This window comes from Quercus suber, unplaced genomic scaffold, assembly GCF_002906115.3.
Source record: "Quercus suber isolate HL8 unplaced genomic scaffold, Cork oak 2.0 scaffold_88, whole genome shotgun sequence".
Taxonomy (NCBI): Eukaryota; Viridiplantae; Streptophyta; class Magnoliopsida; order Fagales; family Fagaceae; genus Quercus; species Quercus suber.
In genome coordinates this window covers 71,899-93,579 of record NW_027069553.1, presented here as the reverse complement: position 1 = coordinate 93,579, position 21,681 = coordinate 71,899, and the positions used below count along the sequence as shown (strand labels likewise).

Sequence of the window (21,681 nt, the reverse complement as noted above, 5' to 3'; positions counted from 1 at the left end):
CCACTCTTCTTTCTAATATGATGTATCCACTCAAGTCCATTTTGGAGATCAACCTTCTATCTAGCTAACTCCTCAGTATATCATTTGGATGAGGGACTGAAAGTTAGTACTTTATTGTGATCTTATTAATGGATTTACTACTCACATATATCCTCCATGAACCATCTTTTTTAGGTTCAAAGTTGGGGATAGTACAGGAGCTTTTGCTCTCACACACCAAACCTTTGGCAACCAGCCTTTACATTTCAGCCCGCTGTAAAAGTGGCATTCTAGTTCCTTTCATGGGGACATCAAAGGTCACGCATTAAGATTAATTTCTATTAATTCAGGACTTATCTACTATCATGCTAAATGCTTGTTTATAATTTTCCAGATACTTTCCATACTTGGGAAATGCAGATTATATGAACTAGTGTATCCCACCAAAAATTATAGAATAATTGATTAATAATTTTTTCGATAGGTAATAAGAGTAATATTATTCATAAAAGGAAAAAGAAAAATATAAGGCATTCACGATGATGAACACAAAAGAAAAACAGCAACAACAAAAAGCCAAAAGAGAGATTGACTAAGAGAAAAAGGAACTCTATGATGGAAGAACAATCCAAGGAACCCCACTTAATTTTAAACATGTATGAAACTATTGATACTTGGATAACAATAAAGCATCTATTTCCGAAGACAGTACAAAGAATAGAAATTCATGGAACCTTTCATGAAATCTACTCCACCTAACAATCTAACGTACTTTATGAATAGGGCGAATGCAAGATAGTGTATGTATCTTACTGAGCAGATAAGTGCAGAATTAAGCCTGCTTACAGAGTTTAGACTTAATTTCAATATGTATCTTACTGAGCAGATAAGTGCAAAATTAAGCCTGCTTACAGAGTTTAGACTTAATTTCAATCAACACTCAGATTAGAAAAATGAATCACTGTAAATAAACAAAGTTCCTCTTGTCTGTACAAATCCGTAAAGGAAGTTTGTTTCTTCCATATTTAAACATAGCAGTGATCGATAACCTTTCATGATTGGCTGAAAAGATGGCTGGCCACTTAATACTCTTTTCTTCAACGTGTCAAGTTGATCCATGTAAAATGCAGAAAAACCAATATCGAATTGTTATCTGTACACACTAAACATTGCTTCCACCCAGCACCACAACTTAAAATCTATGTTATTTTTACTTTACAGCCTTATCGTACACTTGCACAGTGAAGAAGCCTGTTTTCCATCTGTAATACCTTGTATTAGCTATGTACTTTACATTACTTGGTTTACAATATTTGGCTGATATAATTCTGCATCTTCAATTACCTTCTTCAGAGCAACTGGTCCCATATGTTTGAGAACCTATGGCCACAAAGTAAACATCTTGATTACTTCTGGTTTGTATGGTTTTATACATAGACCAAACAAAACCTTAAAGGCAATGAAAAATAATAAATAAAAAAATTACTTGGAATGAAATTTCTTTCAAGTGAAGCAACAAACCAACTTCTAGTGCACAGGAGAGGAGGGGAAGAAAAGTCTTTTGTAACAAAATTTTACCATACATATTTTGTGGAGTTATAATGTTTATTAAAGGCACAACGCAAAAGAGGGTGCAACAATAATAGCCTCGGAGAATAAAAGAGAGACAACAAAGACAAAAAAGTAAGATTATCCCCTAGAGTTAAAAATCCAAAAATTCTCAGATAAGGAAAAACAACTAGACGAAGCCATTCACTCATAAAAGTGATATTAGAAATAGAAGCTTTAACTTAAGACAATGGATGCTCAATGCGATCATTGGAATTCTTTCTCGCCAGATGCATTACAAGTCATGAGGGAACAAATTCATATAACACTACTATGGTATCTCACTAGATCCATCCTGAGACAGGCGATCCCTTTCTGTTGCAATCTTGCAAGTCACTTACTCAATACTTGTTTAAAACTATTGGAAGCTTCCCAATCCCTGAAGGCCATGATATGTAGGTTAAATTGGGAAATATTTCCTACATGTTGTTGTAGTGGGTTAAAGGTTAGGAGGATTTTGTGGAAATAGTATTTGGAAGGCTCATGTCCAGACTAAGGTAGCATTTTTCACATGGACTGATGCATTGGGTAAGATTCTTACATTGTACAACTTTCGCTATTGTAGAATTATCATGGTTGATTGGCGTTACATGCGTAAGAATAGTGAGCAGGGTTTGACCATTTGTTGCTACATTGTGAATTTGCTAAGGGTTGTCTTCTCTTGTTTTCTACCTGTTTGCGGTGATGGTTCAGCCAAGTAGGGTGATTGAGTTGTTGGAGTGTTGGGGTGGGGGCTTTGTCAAAGGTGGACCGGGTGTCCTTTTGCAGGCTGTGCCATTGTTTCCTATTTGAATAATTTGGAAGGAGCATAACAAGGGAGCTTTTGAAGATTTAGAACAGAGCACGACAGAGATCAATTTTTATTGCGTCCCCTGTTTGATTGGATGGTTCTTCTACCATGCCATTCTTATTCCTCTTTTTAAAATTTTATTGATTGCTGTAATGTAGTTTGAGGTTGTCCTTCAGTACATAGCTTGTGTATTGATAGGCATCCTTTTTTTTTTCAATAAATATTTTTCTTTACTTATAAAAGAAAAAAGAAAAAGAAAAAACAAAACAAAACAAAAGAATTAGAATTAGAATTAGGGTTTCTTGTGGAGCATTTTCTCTTGCAGAATGCTATCTTGAAATATAGAGGATTTGTCGAAACAAAGGCAAGTGCGGCTGATCTAATGAGGTACACCAATGGAGTCCTTCATTGGAATATACATTTTGTAAGGACCTGCATAATGGGGAATTGGAAACTTTCTAGAGCTTCATGGATACCATTTATGGCACACCTATAAGGGGGATTGGGGAGGAGAAGAGATGTTGGTTACCTAATAAGAGTAAGGGGTTTATGATTAGTGCGTATTACCATCTTCTAGCTGGCCATAGCGAGCAATTTTTCCTTTGGAAGAGCATTTGGAAGCAGAAGATTCATTCTAGAGTGGCTTTCTTTGTATGGACTGTTGCCTTCGGGAAATGACTGACAATTGACAATTTAAGGAAAAGAAAGGTATGCATTTTGGATTGGTGTTATATATGTACAAGTGTAATAGCGAAACTATTGACCATCTATTCCTTCATTGTCCAGTTGCTATGGAGCCATGGAATATGATTTTTGGTTTATTTGGAATTTGTTGGGTTATGCCAATGTCAGTTGTTGAGCTTCTTACATGCTGGCGAGATTTGGTCGCTATCATAATGGATATATATGGATCGTTGTTTCTCATTGTTTGATGTGGTGTATTTAGAAGGAAAGAAATAGTAGTTGCTTTGAAGACAATGAGCATTCTATGCCTGATCTCAAGCTATTATTTTTTAGAACCTTATTGGACTGGTTATCAATGTGGAGAAAACAACCCTTTTCTTCAATTTTGGATTTACTTGATTTATGTAATTTTTGTATTTGATTTGTACACCCCTATATACTCTCTGTGTACTTGGAAGTCTCTTTTTTAATATCAATAAATCTTTATTACTTATCCAAAAAAAAAAAAAACAACAACAACAATATACTCCTATGGAGATGGATTATTTTGATGATTAAAACTTCTATTGAAATTCTCCAAATGGACTGGTGCTGACTCCTAGAGTCCTCTTTTCCTTGGTGTTGACTCCAAGAAACCTAAAATGCTAACACCTAAGTTACCTATTTTGTATTCTTTAATTTTATTGTTGCATTGTTTTGGTTTGTCCTGCATCATAAAGAATCATTTCTTGAAATCCATTCGAGAAACATCTTTTCTTTAGTCTAAATTTTGACAACTATCATAACTATTCAACTTAGACATCTCAATTTTCAGTAACATTGGTCTGAACAAAAGTTCAAATGCTGGATATCAGTAACATTGTCCTAAACAAAATTTCTAGTGCGGATATGCCCAACCTTACCTGTATTTCGAAATACTTAAGAAACTCCAACAATATATAAAAATTACAGGAAAAAAGGAAACAAGTACCAAACCTCGTTAGCGTCTTTAAAATAGCAGGAGTCATCTTTCTTTGGCCAACGTACTTTCCAACATCTGCACCCACAACGAAAAGATATAGGCACATAATTTGGAAGTGTATCTAAACGACCTTCCTTTTCTAGGAAAAAAATAAAGCAATCACTATAGTCTATAAGTCTTGAGTCCAACAGTCCTCACAACAAGACACTAGGCATAATTCAGATTGTTGACAACCCATCTAAAACCGATTAGTAGATGGGCCCACTAAATTAAAGTTTATATAATAGCTCATCAAGATCATAATATGTAGCTATGTACTTTTGACCATGTAACACTTAGCTTTCCCAAGCAAGTTTCCAGCCTCTATACTATAAAGCAGGAGTCAAGATGGTGAACTGATCTGATCACCCTAACTTCTAATAAATGTTAGGCAGATTCCACTAAGTATTTGGTTGCAAATCGCAATCATTAATTTGCAACTTGAAGTTGCAAGCAATCAGATTGCAAGTAGAATTTGCAAGCCACACACAGACCATAACGCATGCATTAATAAGTTCTCAAGCAGATTGTAGAATATCTCAAAGAGAAAAATTTGATTCAAATTCTCTTGCCTCTCTTTTCCAAGGCGGCATGCTAGCTCTTCAGCCAAAGCTTTGCCTGGTGTGTCACCATCAGTTGCCAAGATGATGCGAGAAACCTAACAGGTGAGAAAAGAAAAAGGTAAGAAAATTTGAAAGCTTCACAACTGAACAAATTTCACATTTAAAAGATAGGCACAACGTTTACAATACCTTATCCAGGTTCTCTTTGCAGTTCCAGAGATACTGAAATTGAAGATCAAACTTCACATGCATATGCATGCAAATAAAAAGAAAAAATATAAATTAATATATTGAAAATATATTTCAGACGCAAAATTTTAAGATGACAGACATAAGTGTCATAAATATTTCAAGAAAGAAAGGCAACCTCAAGTGACTGTCAACTGCAATTCAACCAAATTTTTTTTCTAAACAACATAGATTTACAATTTCCCAACAAGAAAAACCTTTTACACTGCAGTTTTTCATGCATTTTCTTAGATAGCAGATACGTAATTTAAAGATGAAAGTCACAAATGTCATGACTCATAAGTATGAAAAAAAAAAATAAATTGGGCAAAACTGGAATTAGACAATGTGCATTCCTTGAAGAAGTGAATGACAACCACAATTTGAAAGAAACAGAAGTTCTGAGTGTTCAAAAAGAAAAAGAAAAAGAGTGGTATTTTATAGAAAATGAGGAGCTGGAAAATCAAGAATCTCAACCCTCAGACTATTCATTCCACTTATATGGGAGAGGTGGTAATAATAAGGAATATTCTAATGGTGACAGTGGGTACAACCCATATAACACAATACTCTCTTTAACTCTCTAAAACTAAGCAACTTGGATTTACAATCAGATCATTTTGTATTTTCTTGGTTGTCATAAAGATAAATTACCAATGAGTTTGATTGACTTCTATGACCTATAAAAAATAAAAGGCTCCTAGTCACCCCTTTGGACCATGTGTAATCTGGGAGAGCAACAAATTATTCCTCCTATGAAGACCAAGTGGATTCATAGTGCAAAAAGATAATGGTGGGCCTGCTCTGAAGATAGAAGAAAAGCTAACTTCTCTCATTTATGTTCTACACCCAAGAGAAGAATGCACACTCTCTGCCCTAATTGAGTTCCATGGAGACTGTAAAATTGGTGATGCAAAATAAGTACAAAAACAACAACAACCACCATCCTTAGTCCAAAATTTTGGAATTGGCTATAGATCCCCAACAGACTAGTCAGGGTTGGCCACATGTAATCTTTTCCACCATTCTATTTTATCCGAAGTCATACACTCTATTACTTTCTTAATTGACATGTACACCGTACTACTTCTATTATTTTTATTTTTAGTGTTCGATTGGGATGGGCTGAAATTTTCAGTTTATTTGCAATTTTAGCTTATTTTTCTACTATTCATAAGTCCTACTGCACTTTTTTTATACTATTCATAGGTCCTATTATACTATTCAACTTTTTTTTTAACTTTTTTTTTTCTACACTTTCAGTAAAAAGTTTTCACTTTCAGCTAAATAAGCTATTCCCAAATGGACCCTTAGTCTTCCTTAACCTTTGTGATGCTAAATAAGTATTTGATAAAATTTAAATTTATATATTCACACAATCTATTTACCTAAACAAATACAGAAGTTAAAAATGCAGATAACTCTATTTCTCTGGTCTCTAAAAACACTTTTATTTTATTTTATTTTATTTTTTTTTTAGGAAATGTCAGTCAGAGATCTGTCTCTTGGCCAAAATTTTCATGTATTTTAATAAGAATTCTAAGTGTCCTTACAGTATAGTGTACTTTGATTGATGACAACTTAACAGCAAGCACCGTTGAGCCCAGGGTATGGATGCCTCCAGAAAAGGCAGCAAAAAATTTATGAGTATTAAGATGCTTACAGGAACAGGGGAATGCAAAGCTCTTTAAAAACTTTGTTTAAAAGTGAGAGCAGGGCCAGTGCTAGAAATTAATAACTTTGATTTGTGATAACAAAATTGTGGTGGTATGTGACTTTCTTATTCTGGAGAAGCATCACTATGGATACAATAATGACAAGGACTCCAATTGATGCTAGTGCAGGTGGGTTTCAGTTCTACTAGTCCAGATGATTAAATTCTAGAGCATGAAATAAAAATACCTAATAATAGACCAAAAGTAACAAACATGAGTATTAAGATATTTTTCCAGATGATATGCACTAGTTCCATATCATTCAGGTGGGAAAAAGAGCCTAAGTTCAAGCTTAACTAGTCTGTAGCATTTTATTATCAGCACAACAAATTGTATTTTGCAAAATTGAATTCTTGCATGGCTAAAGATGAAATTGATTCATTTATGATGAGGAACTAAATCCATATCTAGCCTAGTAATTTATCTGAGTAAGAACTAACTACAGTTAATGCTTATGGATGCTAGGTGAACATTGTTGAAAAACATGATACCAAAGTCCTTCGAACCTAACAAATCTTTTGTTTTAACATTTTCTCCTGGACATTTGATATGAATATTTTTATTGTTATTTCCTTGTTGCAGATTGTTTACTTCATTAGATACTCAGCATCATCTAATTTTAACCTATGATGGATTAGAGATATTTTGATTCTCCTTATAACACGCCAGCAGTTTCAGGTCTTATATACTATACTACATTCTGCAGTTTTTAAGTTTATATAACTATTACTTTCTAGGTGGTAGTCATCTACCTATTACACAAAAATTAAACGAACATAATAAGATTATTAAGGAATGAAAAAAGACAGTTTCCTGATATCAAAGGTAAAAACTTTAAATGGCCCCAAAAAACTTTTGTATTAGCACAAACCTTTTGAACAGATGATAATCCTTTAGTGGAAACCTTTGCTGGCGCACCATTAGGAACACTTACACAATTGCGGAGGCCAGCTTCCTCTAGTGAAAGCTTATCTATTTCACCTTCAACCTGTACCCAATATCAAAAAATAAGAAAAACCATGAGTGAGAGAGAGTGTCGAAGAATATAATCTGTAGAATGGCAGCCCAAAGAGGTATCAAAGGAAATACAATGATGATTTCAGCCACATCATTTATATCATCAAGTCCGTATAATATCTTCTCTGTACCCTTCTCCTGTAATTAGTACAAAAACAGTAAAGTAGAATTCAGTTCAGAATGAACCCAAATTTCAATTCATTAATAAGTGCATAGTGGCACATGAAATAGAAATGGAACATTTACTTTGAAGGAGTCCATCGTCCAAGTCAAAATAATGTTAGAAGCTTAGAAATTAGTAAATATAATGAATAAACAACACAAATGCTAAATGTTCATGTTGATCATAGCAATGCACTATGCTCCATACATGTGCAAATTATCTCCTTGACCAAATGGAATACTAAATCTACATTTTATGATGGAGGCCTGCTCCCACTTAGACTTAATTGATATTTATTAGATCTTATTTCATTCTTAGGATTTAATTTTTATATTCTTTAACATAATTAGTTAAAAATATTTACTTTCCTACTTGATTTAAAAATTTATTTCCTTTTCTTACTTGGTTTGAAAGTTAGTTCCTTTTTTTCCCTTGATGTAACTTGGGAAGCTTATTTAAAGGCCTCAAAGTTTAGTATTGTTACACCTTACTTGATTAATAGAATTACTGTTGAAATTTTCTATAATAGCTTGGGGTTAATTCCAAGCAACCCTAGGTGTTGATTCTAACGTTTTATTTTATTTTCCCTGTTTTATGCTAATTCCTAGCAACTGTAGGTTCTGGTTCCTAGGTTTTTTGTTTTTGTTCTATTTTCTTCCACAAATTTCTTTGAGAATTTTGTGCAGCATCATATGGGATTATGAACTCTTTAAGAATCCATTTGGCATTAAATTAAAATGTCTGATCAAATCATGAGGAATTTGAGCATATGCAACCTTTTCAATGCACCAGAGGCATTTAACGATTAGCAGAAGATACTAGAAATTCATAATTACGAGATGAAGATATAGATTCATCATTCCATTCCAATTGATTCCAGATTGAGAAAAAATTGTTTAAAGTAAAACAATTAGTGGACTTAGATGTTAGCATTTCATCGCTATCTTTCACAATTTTAATATAAAAGTCCAAGTCTTAGCAGTTAGCACACTACCTGCCAAAATCTTTTCCCAGTAGTTCGGTACTTGCAACCAACAAGCAGTCCATTTTGTCTATAAGTAAGAGCAATGACATTCTGCATATTCAAACTTCAGTAGTGGTTAGAAACTATCAACTTCTCACAGTTTAAGTGCTTAATAATTAAAGCAATGCAAATAAGAGAGAGAGAGAGAGAGAGAGAGAGAGAGAGAGCTCTTTCAGCTTTTAAGATGAATCATTCATTGATAATGAAATGATATTGCTGTAGAAGAAAGAGAGGGGGTAGAGGGAAGAAATTTTCCATTTTTGAACATAAATAAAGTGGTTTCCTGCTGTATTGAATAATCCAATTCATGTAACTAACACTAAAAGCTTATTATTTAGTATATATACATGTGTGTGTAGCCTACACAAATGTTTATACATAGATATAGGTTTGGTGTATAACTTTTATCAATGCTACACCACTTAATTTTTCTATTGGATGTGTTTTTTCGACTAATCCAACATTATATTAAATTTATTTCCTTACTCTATGGTCTATGCTTGCAAAATTATTTAGATAATTAGAGATCAACTATCTCAATTATAAAACACATTTAAATTTTGAGTATTTGTGTACTTTAAAATTATAAACAAAACATGAGGTTTTGGATGGGACAGTAAGTAACATCCAATTAATACTGATAAAAAAAACAAAAACAAAAGAAAGTAACATCCAATTAATATGAACTTTGGCATGCATGTTAAGAACAAAATGAATATGTAATCCAGTGGTCATAATTTGATAAATGGATAATAAGAAAGGGTTTCATAAGGTCGATAATTTAGTCCAAATTGGTACAAAGATAGAATCTCTGGAAGGAATTCTGAGGGACCTAATCCAATTATGAACAATCCAGCCCTGCCGTAATCCACCAATTTGCCACCGGTAAATATAACTTGGACTTTCAAACTTCAGATCCCAATGTAACATAGTTCCTAGACTATCATCATACATTTAGGGTAAATGGTAAGTTTTAATATATACAATTAAGGTACCTTCTGTGAAGATAATTGCATAACAGCATTTCTTTGCAATGTTTTTTCAGATATCATCCGATCTGCAAAATATGCAATCAGCTGAAACAAAGAACAAGAGCTATTTAATGACATAAAATAAACCTCAGCAGTTGCACATTAATGGAATGATTAGAAATTTATCATGGAAAAAATAGTAGAAAGTTATTAGAGAGACTTTATATTATACTCTCTCCCTTTTAAAACATGAACCCCCATGACCATGTCAATTTCCCAAAAGATTATAGTTAATTGCTATGTCATGGAATTATGCTCTACCAAAAGCCTAAAGCCATCAAAAGATGCTAGTTAATTGCCTAAAGAAAATCTTGTTAAGGTTATTGTAATGACTGATCATAGTTATGACAGAGGCATCCTTGGCATTGAAGATTGAGATGCTTCTCAAAAACTTTGCCAACAGCTGCACTCTTTCTCTTTCAAGCATGTCTACAAAGACGTTTAGCAAAAAAAGCATGTCTACAGAGATAGTGTAACAACTACCCAGATAGTGTAACTCCCCCCCCCCCCCCCCCCCCTACCCCTCTATTTGTACAGATATACAATAGACTAATAGTTGTATTTTGTCTTGATGAAGCTAAGCAATGTTTGAAGACTATAGTACATGTTTAAAGATGTCAAATAGTCATGTCGCAATACCGTGATGTTAACAAAATATGTGAAAAACATCAGGCTAAATAATGAAAACAGTTCTTGATGGCATGAAGGAACCCTCAACTTGAGAAAAATGTTTGTCTATCTACAAACTACAAGTTTACAGCTCTCATCCTTTCTACATTCAGTGCATTCACGAGAGAAGAATTTTCACTATAAAATATGGTATCCATCCATCTTTTAGAATTGTGACTGGAAGCATACCAAACCATCACTCACTTTGTCAGCACCTAGGATATTATTCCAAAAGTCCATCTTCAACCATCACTCACTTTTCTTTAAAGACATCTTAAATCAAAGGAAAATTTTCAAATAAGAAAAATATTTTCCCAACATACTAAGGACATGCATGTAGAAGTGTCCTCGGTATATCCGATATGGACACATATCTGACACGAACACAATGGGGATTGTGGAGTGTCTATGCTTTTGAGATCTTCCTCCATCAGTTCATATCTTAGGCCCTAGAGGTGATGAACTAGATCTTGATCTCTTAAATGATTTTTTATTGGGTACAAGTGTACAAGTGTTATTCCCATAAGTTATGTTGGGTACACTTACTCAAAAAGTGTACAAGTGTTATTCCCATAAGTTATGTCATCATTTTGTTAGTCCTGATGTCACCTTCCTTGAAACTATCTTATATCTTCCTCTAGAAGTGGTAGTAGTTCCAACTCCATGTCTTCCTGGATTGCCACCACTCTCTCCAAAGATGTTTACCCTCATCTACCAATTGCCACAACTATTTACAACAAACCTTGGTTAAAAGTACATGATTTTCACACTTAACCTCCCATTAGGGGAACAAATTCTATTCTAATCCACAGGAATCAACTTCATACCCTAACATTCCCCAAGAAAAATCCCCCTATACCTTCTCCAATCTATTTGCAACATGAGTGTGTATGGTAAAGAGTGATAAAAACTACGTTGGCAAGCTAGATAAAGTACTTTTGATAAAAGTAAGCCTACCACTCTTAGAAAAATACAATTTCTTCCACCTTGTTCAGTGACACTCCAATTTTTCTAGTAAGATAGTTTATAGGCAGACACATACTCTAGAGCAAGAAATACTCACAAACTCTAGAACACCATCAACTACTGCCACAGGAACAATCTCATTCTTGCTCAAGTTCACTTTTAGCAATTAAGGAGTTGTTCTGCAGTTGCATTGTGAAGAAGTATTCTACATCTACACAAATTGAGAAATCATTGGAGTTCCTCTAGATCCATTCCTAAATTGAAAAGCAGATGAAAAGCCACCCCCTATTACTCAAGTAAGCTTTCTACTAAGAATCTCCATAACAAGAATAAACAACAAGAAGATAACAGATCCCCTTGCCTCAAGGCCCTCAACCCCTAGGATTGTTAAAGGGAGGGGTAACATTAGCCAACACTTAAGAAGTGCATTTCTACCCCCAAAAAAAATAAAAAATCCTCTATCTTTCTGCAAAAACCCAATCTATCTAACAGATATATTAGACATTTTCAATCAACATGATCATATGCTTTCTTAATAACTACATTACAAATCACTGGTAAGCCTACTGTCAAAACAGTTATAATGCAATGGATAGAAATAGAGAAAAATATTCTCCAATACTTCCAAGATTGATTCCCCTTGTGCTTCAACAGTAAACCTAGTTGCCACAATGGCACTACACCCTTATCCAAAAATCTCTAAGGACATTGAATGTAAAGACCTCTACTATGATTCTTGATGAGCACGTATTCAAAGTAATGTGTAACTTAATAAAATAAAGAGTTGTTATGATTCAAGCATATATGAAAAATCACAATCCAAGTACCTCGGAACCTAGCGGTTCTAATCCTAGACTTTCCTCTGATATTTGTCCAAAGGACTCAACTTTCTTGCCGAATCCATTATATGCTGCCCTGTCATCTGCAAATACCTAAAACCAAACAGCCAAATTGGCTGAGATTTTCTCATTTTGAATAAGAAACAAAAATGTGTACACAGATAACACTTTTTTTTTTTTTTTACCTGGCCTATCCATTGACATTCATTGTGGAAACACCTCCACATAGCAAAACCCCTAAAACATTCAGTGACAGAAGCAATTATAGCCTAGTTCCTCAACCCACTACTATATAAGCATTCAAATCAGCAAAGTAGTAGAAGCAGTTTCTTACCCATCTTGGATGATATGAAGAGATAAGGTCCTTATCATTGACTGCCCTCCTTTGCACTACATTTAAATGAAAGGCTTTAGAATATCAAATTTGAAAGACCATATATAAGACTTTGGAAAGCGAAAACTTATCTACTAAAATAAAAAAAAAAAGCTTAAATTTTCTATGGGTACCTAAAGTTTAGCCCATGAGCGGTTTTAGTCTCTGAAGTTAAAACCATCACTTTTGGTCCCTCGGATGACGTGTCATCACTCCATAGGGACTAAAAGCAATCCCTTTAAGTTTATATAAGGTCTAAAAACGATCACTTTAAACTTGTAGACTAAAATTGCTCATGAGCTAAAGTATTTTAACCAAAAAAAAAAAAGGAAAAATATTGTGATTAAGAGATGCAATGATAGATTAACAAAATAGTAAAAAGGAGGAGAAACCTTGGGGCAAAAAAAGTGATGAAAACGTCCAGGAATAAGAAAGTCATGAGAGTTGATACCAAGAAGCTCCATTTTCTGCTTTAACACACTCACTTTAGCACCCAAAACATTGCTTCCCACTCCTATTTGCTCTACATTAGCTTCAACAAACAGAACAACCCAAAATTATCACTTTACAAATAAATAAATAAATTGTCATTTCAATTATAAAGAAAACGCGGGAAAAAGAAATGCATTATATAAATTTGTAAAGAAAGGACGGCATTGACATTACAGAGTATGCGTGTTGGGGTGTTTGGTTGGAGAGACGAAGAAGAAAAAGGTGGCGGTGGTGGAGTGGTTTGAGTATGAGAGAAGGAGCGAGGCCAAACACGGCCTAATGTTCTGGTGGTGGTGGAAGAGAAGAGTGTGTGAAGGAGAGGACGACAAGGACAGTGGTGAATGACTGCCATGTTTTAGTTTCGTTTTTGCTTTTGCTTTTGGATTTTCTTGAACTCTTAAAGGGTTGGGTTCAGAGTTCAGAGTTCAGTAAGACACTATGCTTGGTACTGCTACAGATACTGGGAAAGAAAGAGAGCAAGCCCCTGTGAGTGTGAGTCTGAGTGTTTCATTCTTTTATCTCTTTCTTACCAACAGAGACAGAGAAAGGCGTAAGCATCGCTCGGGTGGGGGGGATTTTTTCAGATTAACGGGTCGAAAAACCCAACCCAATTTACATGGTTCGGTTTTTTTTTTTTAATGGTTAAATTGCACATGTTACCTAAAGTTTGAATATGTATATTTTGAAATTTTAAAATTTGAATTTTATTCATAAAGTTTGAGAGTGTTTGAATTTTATATATAGAAGTTTCAAAATTTGTATTTTACCCATTAAAGTTTAAGAGTGTTTAGATTTTACACTCTCAAATTTTAAAATTTCAGGGTGTAAAATCTAAATACCTCAAATTTCAAAAGGTAAAATTCAAATTTTGAAATTTTATAGTGTAAAATTTAAATACCCAAACTTTAGGGGTATAGTTTGTAATTAAACTTTTTTTTTTTAATTATTGTTGCACAAACCAACTCCTGCACACAGTTGAGTAAACGTGATGGTTTTTTTTTTTTTTGTGTTCTTAAAATTTTTGTTGAGGTTGAAATGAATTTTAGTCGAAATTTTGTTTTTTGTTTTTTTTTTGTTTAATTTTAGTTGGGTGTAGCATATATTCAATTTATAATTAACGTGGCTCTTATTGTTTTTATTTTTTATTTTTTATTTTAAAAGAATTATTTTTTTCTTAAATTAATGAAATGTTGAAGTGACATAATTTTTAGCGGTCATTTGATATATGAATTTAAACACATGTTTTCAATTTTTAAATAACATTAAATATATTTTTATACACTTTTTCATCTAAACGTATTTTTAAAATATAAAAATAATATTACTAGAACAACTTTATCAAATTTTCCTTTAACTATGCACCGTAAAAACCCTAAAAGCTCGAACTTTATGCTTCTATGTCCAACAAGGGCACTCAAAGCAGAGCTAGGGATAAAAGAGATGGGCCTTCCACTCAAGAAATATTAAAGACAACCAATGGGCCACAGAGTTAGCCTTTTGCTACATGGCTCACACGTCAAAAAAGGTGAAGAATATGTTGGGCCTTCCCCTTCAGCCTTCAAGAATCTGACTGCCGAAGAGCAGCAACAGTTTCGGACCGACAAATGAATCACCTGAATCAATGATATCTGTCATTATCTGACTAGCTTCTTCCTTAACAACAGACAGCTAGAGTTTCTTATAAAGGTCTCATTGCCACATCAAAATTTATCTTGATTGCTTTTTTTGAGAATGAGAATGACTTGATCATTTGTGTGGTACACTTAGATTGTGATTATTGTCGAATAAAAGATTTGCATTTTTATCTCCACTTTTGCAAAAATCAATTGGTATCTTAGTTTGAAGATATTATCAAGTTCAGAGCAGCAACAGTTTCGGACCGACAAATGAATCACCTGAATCAATGATATCTGTCATTATCTGACTAGCTTCTTCCTTAACAACAGACAGCTAGAGTTTCTTATAAAGGTCTCATTGCCACATCAAAATTTATCTTGATTGCTTTTTTTGAGAATGAGAATGACTTGATCATTTGTGTGGTACACTTAGATTGTGATTATTGTCGAATAAAAGATTTGCATTTTTATCTCCACTTTTGCAAAAATCAATTGGTATCTTAGTTTGAAGATATTATCAAGTTCGAATGCAATAAATTAAAATTATCTTAAAAAAAATTGTGACCATTGTGTTAGTAAAAATACTATCCACTTTTTTTTTTTTTTTTTTCAACTTTGATAATTAGGAGGAATTCGTGACTTTTTAAATAATGAAGGTTAACTACAAGAGAATTGCCCTTTTTTTTCCTCTCTTTTATTTCTCCTTGTGGGGGCAAGTATCGTGGTATTATTATTCTCACCACCCCTTTTGTTTTTTGCTAAGTTATTATTCCAATCACTCATGCACAAAAATAAGGAAGTGACACATGGGCATCACATGGTTACCCTCACTACTTTTGTTCTCAAATAGCTCAAATCTCATGCAAATCTCAATTCTAATTTGTTTGACAAGCCAATTGTACAATTCACATATATTGTATCACATTTCAGCAACGATTCGACGAGTAAGCATCATTTACATTTATTGATAAAATAATTCTTTACATTATCACAACTATCAGCTAAAATTCACTTTGTCCTCTTATGGCCCTAATGATTGACAAAATTTAGAGTCTTACACCCTTCTAATAATATTTTATTATGATACTAAATAACAATTGGCTGTGCTCCAGTATAAATCAAATAATAAAATTTTGATAAAAGGTAGTAATAAATTATTTTACACCATAAACATATATTCGCTTAAGAATCTACAATATGTATTTAAAGTCTTTAGACGAATCTACCACATGTAGCTGTGACTTGGACAACTAACCAGCGGCTTGTAGGACAAAGTCAAATAGGGTGCTACAACTACAAGCCTACAATACACGTTTTATTAATGATGCCATGCCAAACAAAAATAAAAGTACTCTAACAACTAAAGCCACAACTTGTTTATGGGATGAATTGCAAATGATAAAGTAAAAGTAATGGTCTATAATTCTGTTACTTACAACTCGTCATGTAAAAAAGTTGTGACAAAGTTAGTATTCGTTTGAGAACAATTTATTTTATTTTTTATTGAAATTTTTTTGCTATAAATGTGATAAGTATAATTGTACTTTAAAAAAAAAAGAAAAAAAAAAGAGAAAAATTGAAGTTTTAAAAAACTGTATATATAAATTAAAAAACAAAAAAAAAACTAGTTTATAAGCTAGTCCCAAACACTTACTCAACAACAAGCTATTAGAAAATGAGAGGAAGTGTAAGCATGAAATTTTGCTGGGCTTCATGAGGTGCACTAATAATTGGGGCCTATAGAAATAGCCTATCTTCTTCTTATCATTATTTTTCTAAGTGGTTAAAGGCGAGCACATAACAACATGCTTTCCCACTAGGTAGTCTTTGTTTTGTAACAAAAAGTCTCTCTGGCTACAACATGACAGTGCATTTCAGAGAAATTGGTCAAATTTGATCATTGCTAACATGTTTTTTTTTTCTCTTCCTTAAGTAAAGAGATGCATCAACAAAACTTATATCTATTCTTCTCAAGCGTTAGGGCTTGTTAGACTGGGCTGTCCACATGAATGACCACCCACCAACTCAAATGCTAACGGATATAAAAGGTTTAGAGGGTATTAATTAGAGGATGATTCTCAAATAAAAAAAGTGTATGCAAAGTTATATTAGCAAAAATAGATATTATTAATTTGTTTTGAGAAGCAAAGTTATGAGATTTCTAATGGTGAAAACAAGCATAGTATTCCCATACAAAAAAAAAAAAAAAAACTATAATATTATTTTATGTAGTTATTGGACACAGTTAAGGGTCATCGGAACACTACCTATATATATATATATATATTCTATTTAATTACTTTTTTTTAGGGGATATTTAATTACTTATTAAAAGAAAATCATGAGAATAAATTATTCTAATTTTGCTAATACAATATAAACTTTTAATGATGAAGGCAGATACAGAAAATGTAAGCTAATGACCTTTAGAAAGTTTTAAGATTAGCATCTAGCTGTTTCTCAAAAAAAAAAAAAAAAAAAAAAAGATTAGCATCTAGCTGTCTATAATAACAATGACAAATTAACAATTTTTTTTAAGGAATGTTTTTTTTTTTTGATAAGAAGATAGTAACCTAAGAAAAATTAAATTAATAAAAGCTAAACACAGACAATTAGTAATTAATCATTAAGGACATAGCGACATTAATTTGATTGGCCAAACTCAGCCAGAATATTCCAACTTGTTATACCTTTCCTAACCTTGACCAATGTTAGAGGTTGGTTGGTGCCAGATAAAATAGTACAATATGTGCTATAACTCACTCACATAGTGAATTTAAGTGATAAGGGTGCCTTCACATGGGCATGTGATAAAATTATATTTTTACGTAAAAAAATGAGTGAGTTGTGGCACAAATTGTGTCATTTTATGTGGCAAAAGCACTGCTCCCAATATAACCCAAATATATTATTATCAAAGTTCATTGAGACTGAGCATATAGGATAACAGGAACACCTCTCTCTTTCTCTCTCTCTCTCTCTCTCTCAACAACAATCAACATCAGATGTGGGCCCAAAACGATTCTCCCACGCCAAAATTTGCTGGCTTCCAGGCTAGCAAAACCCTCGGGAAAAAGAATCCCCAACGGCTCTCCTCGGTGGCTCCAGGTATGTGACCGTTGGTGGGGTCCTCTCTCTCCTTTTGAATTTTTCAAAAATATATATAACCGTTGGCACCTTCCTAATGCTATGAGCCTATAACTCTCCAAGCAAAATCTCTCTCTCTCTCACACTCACACACACACACACACACTAAAACATAGAAAAATTTAGAGCAAATTCATCAGGAGCTAATACAGCTAGCAAACTCAGGTTGGTTTTTTTTTTTTTTGTTTTGTTTGGAATTCTGGGCTTGTCTTACATTTTTCTTTGCTATTGTTTTATGTTTCAGTTTGATACTATTAGCAACCATGACTGTTGAGGTTGTTAAGGCTGAGGAAACCCAGGTGGCTGAGGTTGTTGTTGGTGTTGAAGAAGAGACCAAGAAGGTTACCAATGAGAGTGAACAAGTTGTTGAAGTAGGTGAGAAAGTGAAGGAATTGGACGATGAATCCAAGCCCAAAATAATTGAGAAGAGCTCGTCTTATAAGGAAGAGAGCAACTTCCTCTCTGATCTAAAAGAGTTAGAGAGGAAGGCTTTGAATGATCTGAAAGCTAAACTCGAAGAAGCCATCCTCGGAAACAACATATACAAGAAAGAGGAGCCAAAAAAGACTGAGGAAGAAGCAAAAGAAGGCGAAGAGAAGGAGAAGGAAAAGGAAGAGGAAATTGTTGCTCGAGAATGCGAGGAAGAAAAAGTGGACACAGATATCTCAATTTGGGGAGTGCCCCTTTTGCCAAGTAAAGGCACAGAGGGTACTGACGTAGTCCTCTTGAAGTTCTTGAGGGCTAGGGAGTTTAAAGTCAATGACGCCTTTGTGATGCTGAAGAAAACCCTTCAATGGAGGAAGGAGGCCAACATCGATTCGATCTTGGACGAGGAAATTAGCCCGGATCTAAGCTCGGCTGCTTACATGAATGGAGTTGATAGTAAAGGCCATCCAGTTTGCTATAACATTTTCGGGGTGTTTGAGAGCGAGGAGCTTTATCAAAAGGCATTTGGGAACGAGGAGAAGCGCAAGCAGTTCCTGAGATGGAGGTGCCAGTTGATGGAGAAGGGTATTCAAAAGCTTGATTTGAGTCCTGGTGGTGCCTCTTCCTTGATCCAAGTCAATGACCTCAAGAACTCCCCCGGACCCGTCAAGAAGGAGCTTCGGATGGCCACAAATCAAGCTATTCAGCTTCTGCAAGACAATTATCCCGAACTTGTTGCAAAAAATGTGAGTCCCATCTCATTTTAATGTGTTAATTTGACTTGTTCTGGTACAATGATAAACTATCACTATCCTAAAAGCCTAATCTGTTTGTAAACGGTGATCTTTTTTTACTCATTTAACCATATTTCTAATAGTTTGTGTCTACAATTCGGAGTAATTGATAATGATTTTGGATGCAGATATTCATAAATGTTCCTTTCTGGTACTATGCTCTCAATGCTCTTATATCTCCTTTCTTAACCCAAAGAAGCAAGAGCAAATTCGTTGTTGCTCGCCCAGCCAAGGTCACTGAAACCCTTCTCAAGTAAGCATTAATTACCTTCTTTCCTCAGTTCATACTCAAAAGTTTTGCCTACCATAATATTAGAAGGTGACAAATTCTTTTTTATACGTGCAGGTACATCCCGGTAGAGGAGATCCCTGTTCACTACGGTGGCTTCAAGAGAGAGAACGATTTTGAGTTCTACGGCAAAGAGGGCGGTTCGGTTTCAGAACTTATCATCAAGGCTGGATCGACCAATACCATTGAGATTCCATCATTGGAGGTACCCAATTGAGTTCTTCTTGAATATTGGTGTTCATAGATTTATATTATTGTTACTTGAGAACAACTTTACATACCGCAATCAATAAGTCTAAAAACACAACAAATTTCATGAAGTTATGTGCTAATTAGAATACAAAAAAAAAGTAATGTCACTAATAATATAAGTGAATTAAAAAAGTTGTGAAATTTGTTGCTTATAAAGCGATTGTTGATATGATTTGATGGTGGCAGGTTGGAAGCACATTGGTCTGGGACTTGGCTGTCTTGGGTTGGGAAGTGAACTACAAGGAGGAATTTGTTCCAACCGATGAGGGATCTTATACCATCATTGTTCAGAAAGGAAAGAAGTTGGGTTCCCAGGAAGGACCTATTCGCAACACTTTCAGAACCAATGAACCTGGAAAACTTGTCCTTACAATAGAGAACTTGTCGAGCAGGAAGAAGAGAGTTCTGTATCGGCACACTGCCAATAAGAGCTGCTAATCGTCATGGAATTTGGGTCTATGTAGTGGAATGATTGTGTAGATGAGAGTGAATATGAAGACAGATTAAAAAAAGATGTGGGAGATAACATTCATTGTTAAATTTGTTTATTGTTACATTCTTTTGAACTGGGTTATTTGAAATTTGGATGAGGGATATAGCGAGAGTTGATTCTTTGTGCGGAATTAATTTTTACCCTGTAATTTTATTTTTTCTATTTTGCTGTGGTGAGAGTCAAAGATATTGTTTTTATAAGAAATTTTTAAATACTGATATAGTTTTCTGAAGTTATTTATTTCTTAGTAGGATTTTTGTCAAAATTTTGACGCAGGCCAAGAACTGGCAAAACGAAGCGAAATCCTTCACATTGTAATAATTTCACAATGTGAAGGATTTCGTTTATGTAATGTGTGTAAATGACTAGTGAGGATGAAATTATTACATAAACGTTGAGCTTCTTGACATAGAAATGTCCACAACATTTTTATAATAAATCTTAAGTGGTAGGTTGTTATTGGTTGTTATTGTAGGGCAAAAAAGTAATCTTAATATTAAGATTTGAACTAATACAACTAATCACCTGTGATTTGTTGTAAAAATGTTGTAAAAATATTGTGGACGTAACATCTCTCTTTGGAAATAATGCGTCTGGCTGAAAGCTTCATCTTTGTAGGTGTGGGGCTTGAGAATCCGACGATTCCCACTTCATATTAAGCCCAAGGCCCACGCCGAGGATGAAGAATCGCCCGAGAATGAGCGTAGAAAACCCAAGTGGCCTAGGGATATTGCCAAGGACGATCTGCTCTCGAACATCCAAGATCACAGAGAGGAAGGGTAGCACGCCACCAAAGGCGGCCTCCCTGAGCACCCTAGGAAAAAGACAAGCAGAAGGGGCCATTCGTGGGAGCATGGTGGAGGAGTAATTTAAGGAGGAGCTGTCACCTCCACATTAAATGCACACAACTAATGTTTTGGCAGCATTAATGGAGAAATGATCCCTAAGCAGTGCTGCCTCAGTCGCTACAACTTACAGGAGGTTTGGTAAAGTGGCTGATGGGACGGGTTGTCAGAGGGAGGCACGGATGATCAACAAGTGGAAGAGAGGGATCGTTGGAGGAGGACTATATAATGGGAAGAAACAGATCAAAAGGAAGGAAAAAAAAAACCATTCTCATGGGATAAATACTACTACCGAGCTCCTCGGATCGAGCCGAGGACAGACCTTCCAAGATAATCTCAGTTCGTCTACGTTCGATGGTGGCGAATATCATATTGGGTGTTGTCCGTGCGCTAAGACCTAGTTCTTAAACCCATTCTCTACAAATTCATTGTATTGGGCTAATTGGGCTTGAGTCCATTCATTCAACGATGGTGATGCTGAAACTCAGTCCATACAATTGGCACCGTCTGTAGGAAGAACTTGTGCGTTAGCGAGCGCAATGGTCAATTGTTCCTATGTTGCTAGCTTGCGCAAAGTTAGGCAATTTTTCGTCGCCGCCGCTAACATTGATTCCGAGTCCCGTTAAAAAAAAAAAAAAAAAAAAAAAAANAACAGTACAACCTTTTTACTAAATGAAG

General features: G+C 34.5%; 2 protein-coding genes across 2 annotated transcripts; one reads left to right on the top strand and one right to left on the bottom strand.

Annotated features, from left to right (window-relative positions):
• Positions 1 to 766: 766 nt before the first annotated feature.
• Positions 767 to 13,701, bottom strand: LOC112035030 (primase homolog protein). The gene is made up of 13 exons (XM_024067864.2): positions 13,316 to 13,701; positions 13,042 to 13,181; positions 12,611 to 12,666; positions 12,462 to 12,513; positions 12,265 to 12,369; positions 9,767 to 9,847; positions 8,742 to 8,822; positions 7,657 to 7,722; positions 7,439 to 7,555; positions 4,814 to 4,864; positions 4,634 to 4,719; positions 4,037 to 4,097; positions 767 to 1,359 (listed from the first exon to the last, which is right to left on the bottom strand). The coding sequence occupies exons 1-13, from the start codon at positions 13,491 to 13,493 to the stop codon at positions 1,270 to 1,272; spliced, it is 1,164 nt and encodes a 387-aa protein (XP_023923632.1). The 5' UTR covers positions 13,494 to 13,701; the 3' UTR covers positions 767 to 1,269.
• Positions 13,702 to 17,931: 4,230 nt separating this feature from the next.
• LOC112035032 (patellin-4) lies at positions 17,932 to 20,394 on the top strand. The gene is made up of 5 exons (XM_024067866.2): positions 17,932 to 18,069; positions 18,149 to 19,076; positions 19,253 to 19,377; positions 19,471 to 19,618; positions 19,852 to 20,394. Exons 2-5 carry the CDS (start codon positions 18,168 to 18,170, stop codon positions 20,101 to 20,103), a joined length of 1,434 nt encoding a protein of 477 aa, XP_023923634.2. The 5' UTR covers positions 17,932 to 18,069; positions 18,149 to 18,167; the 3' UTR covers positions 20,104 to 20,394.
• The last annotated feature ends 1,287 nt before the right edge of the window (positions 20,395 to 21,681 follow it).

Bases quoted from the DNA above. Each gene is read 5' to 3' on its own strand.
- LOC112035030 (XM_024067864.2), bottom strand. From the start codon at position 13,493: ATGGCAGTCATTCACCACTGTCCTTGTCGTCCTCTCCTTCACACACTC. The intron at 12,514-12,610 runs GTAAGAAACTGC...TGAATGTTTTAG, and splicing joins CTTCATATCATCCAAGATGG to GGGTTTTGCTATGTGGAGGT. The intron at 4,720-4,813 runs GTATTGTAAACG...CTCACCTGTTAG, and splicing joins GCAAAGAGAACCTGGATAAG to GTTTCTCGCATCATCTTGGC.
- LOC112035032 (XM_024067866.2), top strand. From the start codon at position 18,168: ATGACTGTTGAGGTTGTTAAGGCTGAGGAAACCCAGGTGGCTGAGGTT. The intron at 19,077-19,252 runs GTGAGTCCCATC...TTTTGGATGCAG, and splicing joins CCGAACTTGTTGCAAAAAAT to ATATTCATAAATGTTCCTTT. The intron at 19,619-19,851 runs GTACCCAATTGA...TGATGGTGGCAG, and splicing joins TTGAGATTCCATCATTGGAG to GTTGGAAGCACATTGGTCTG.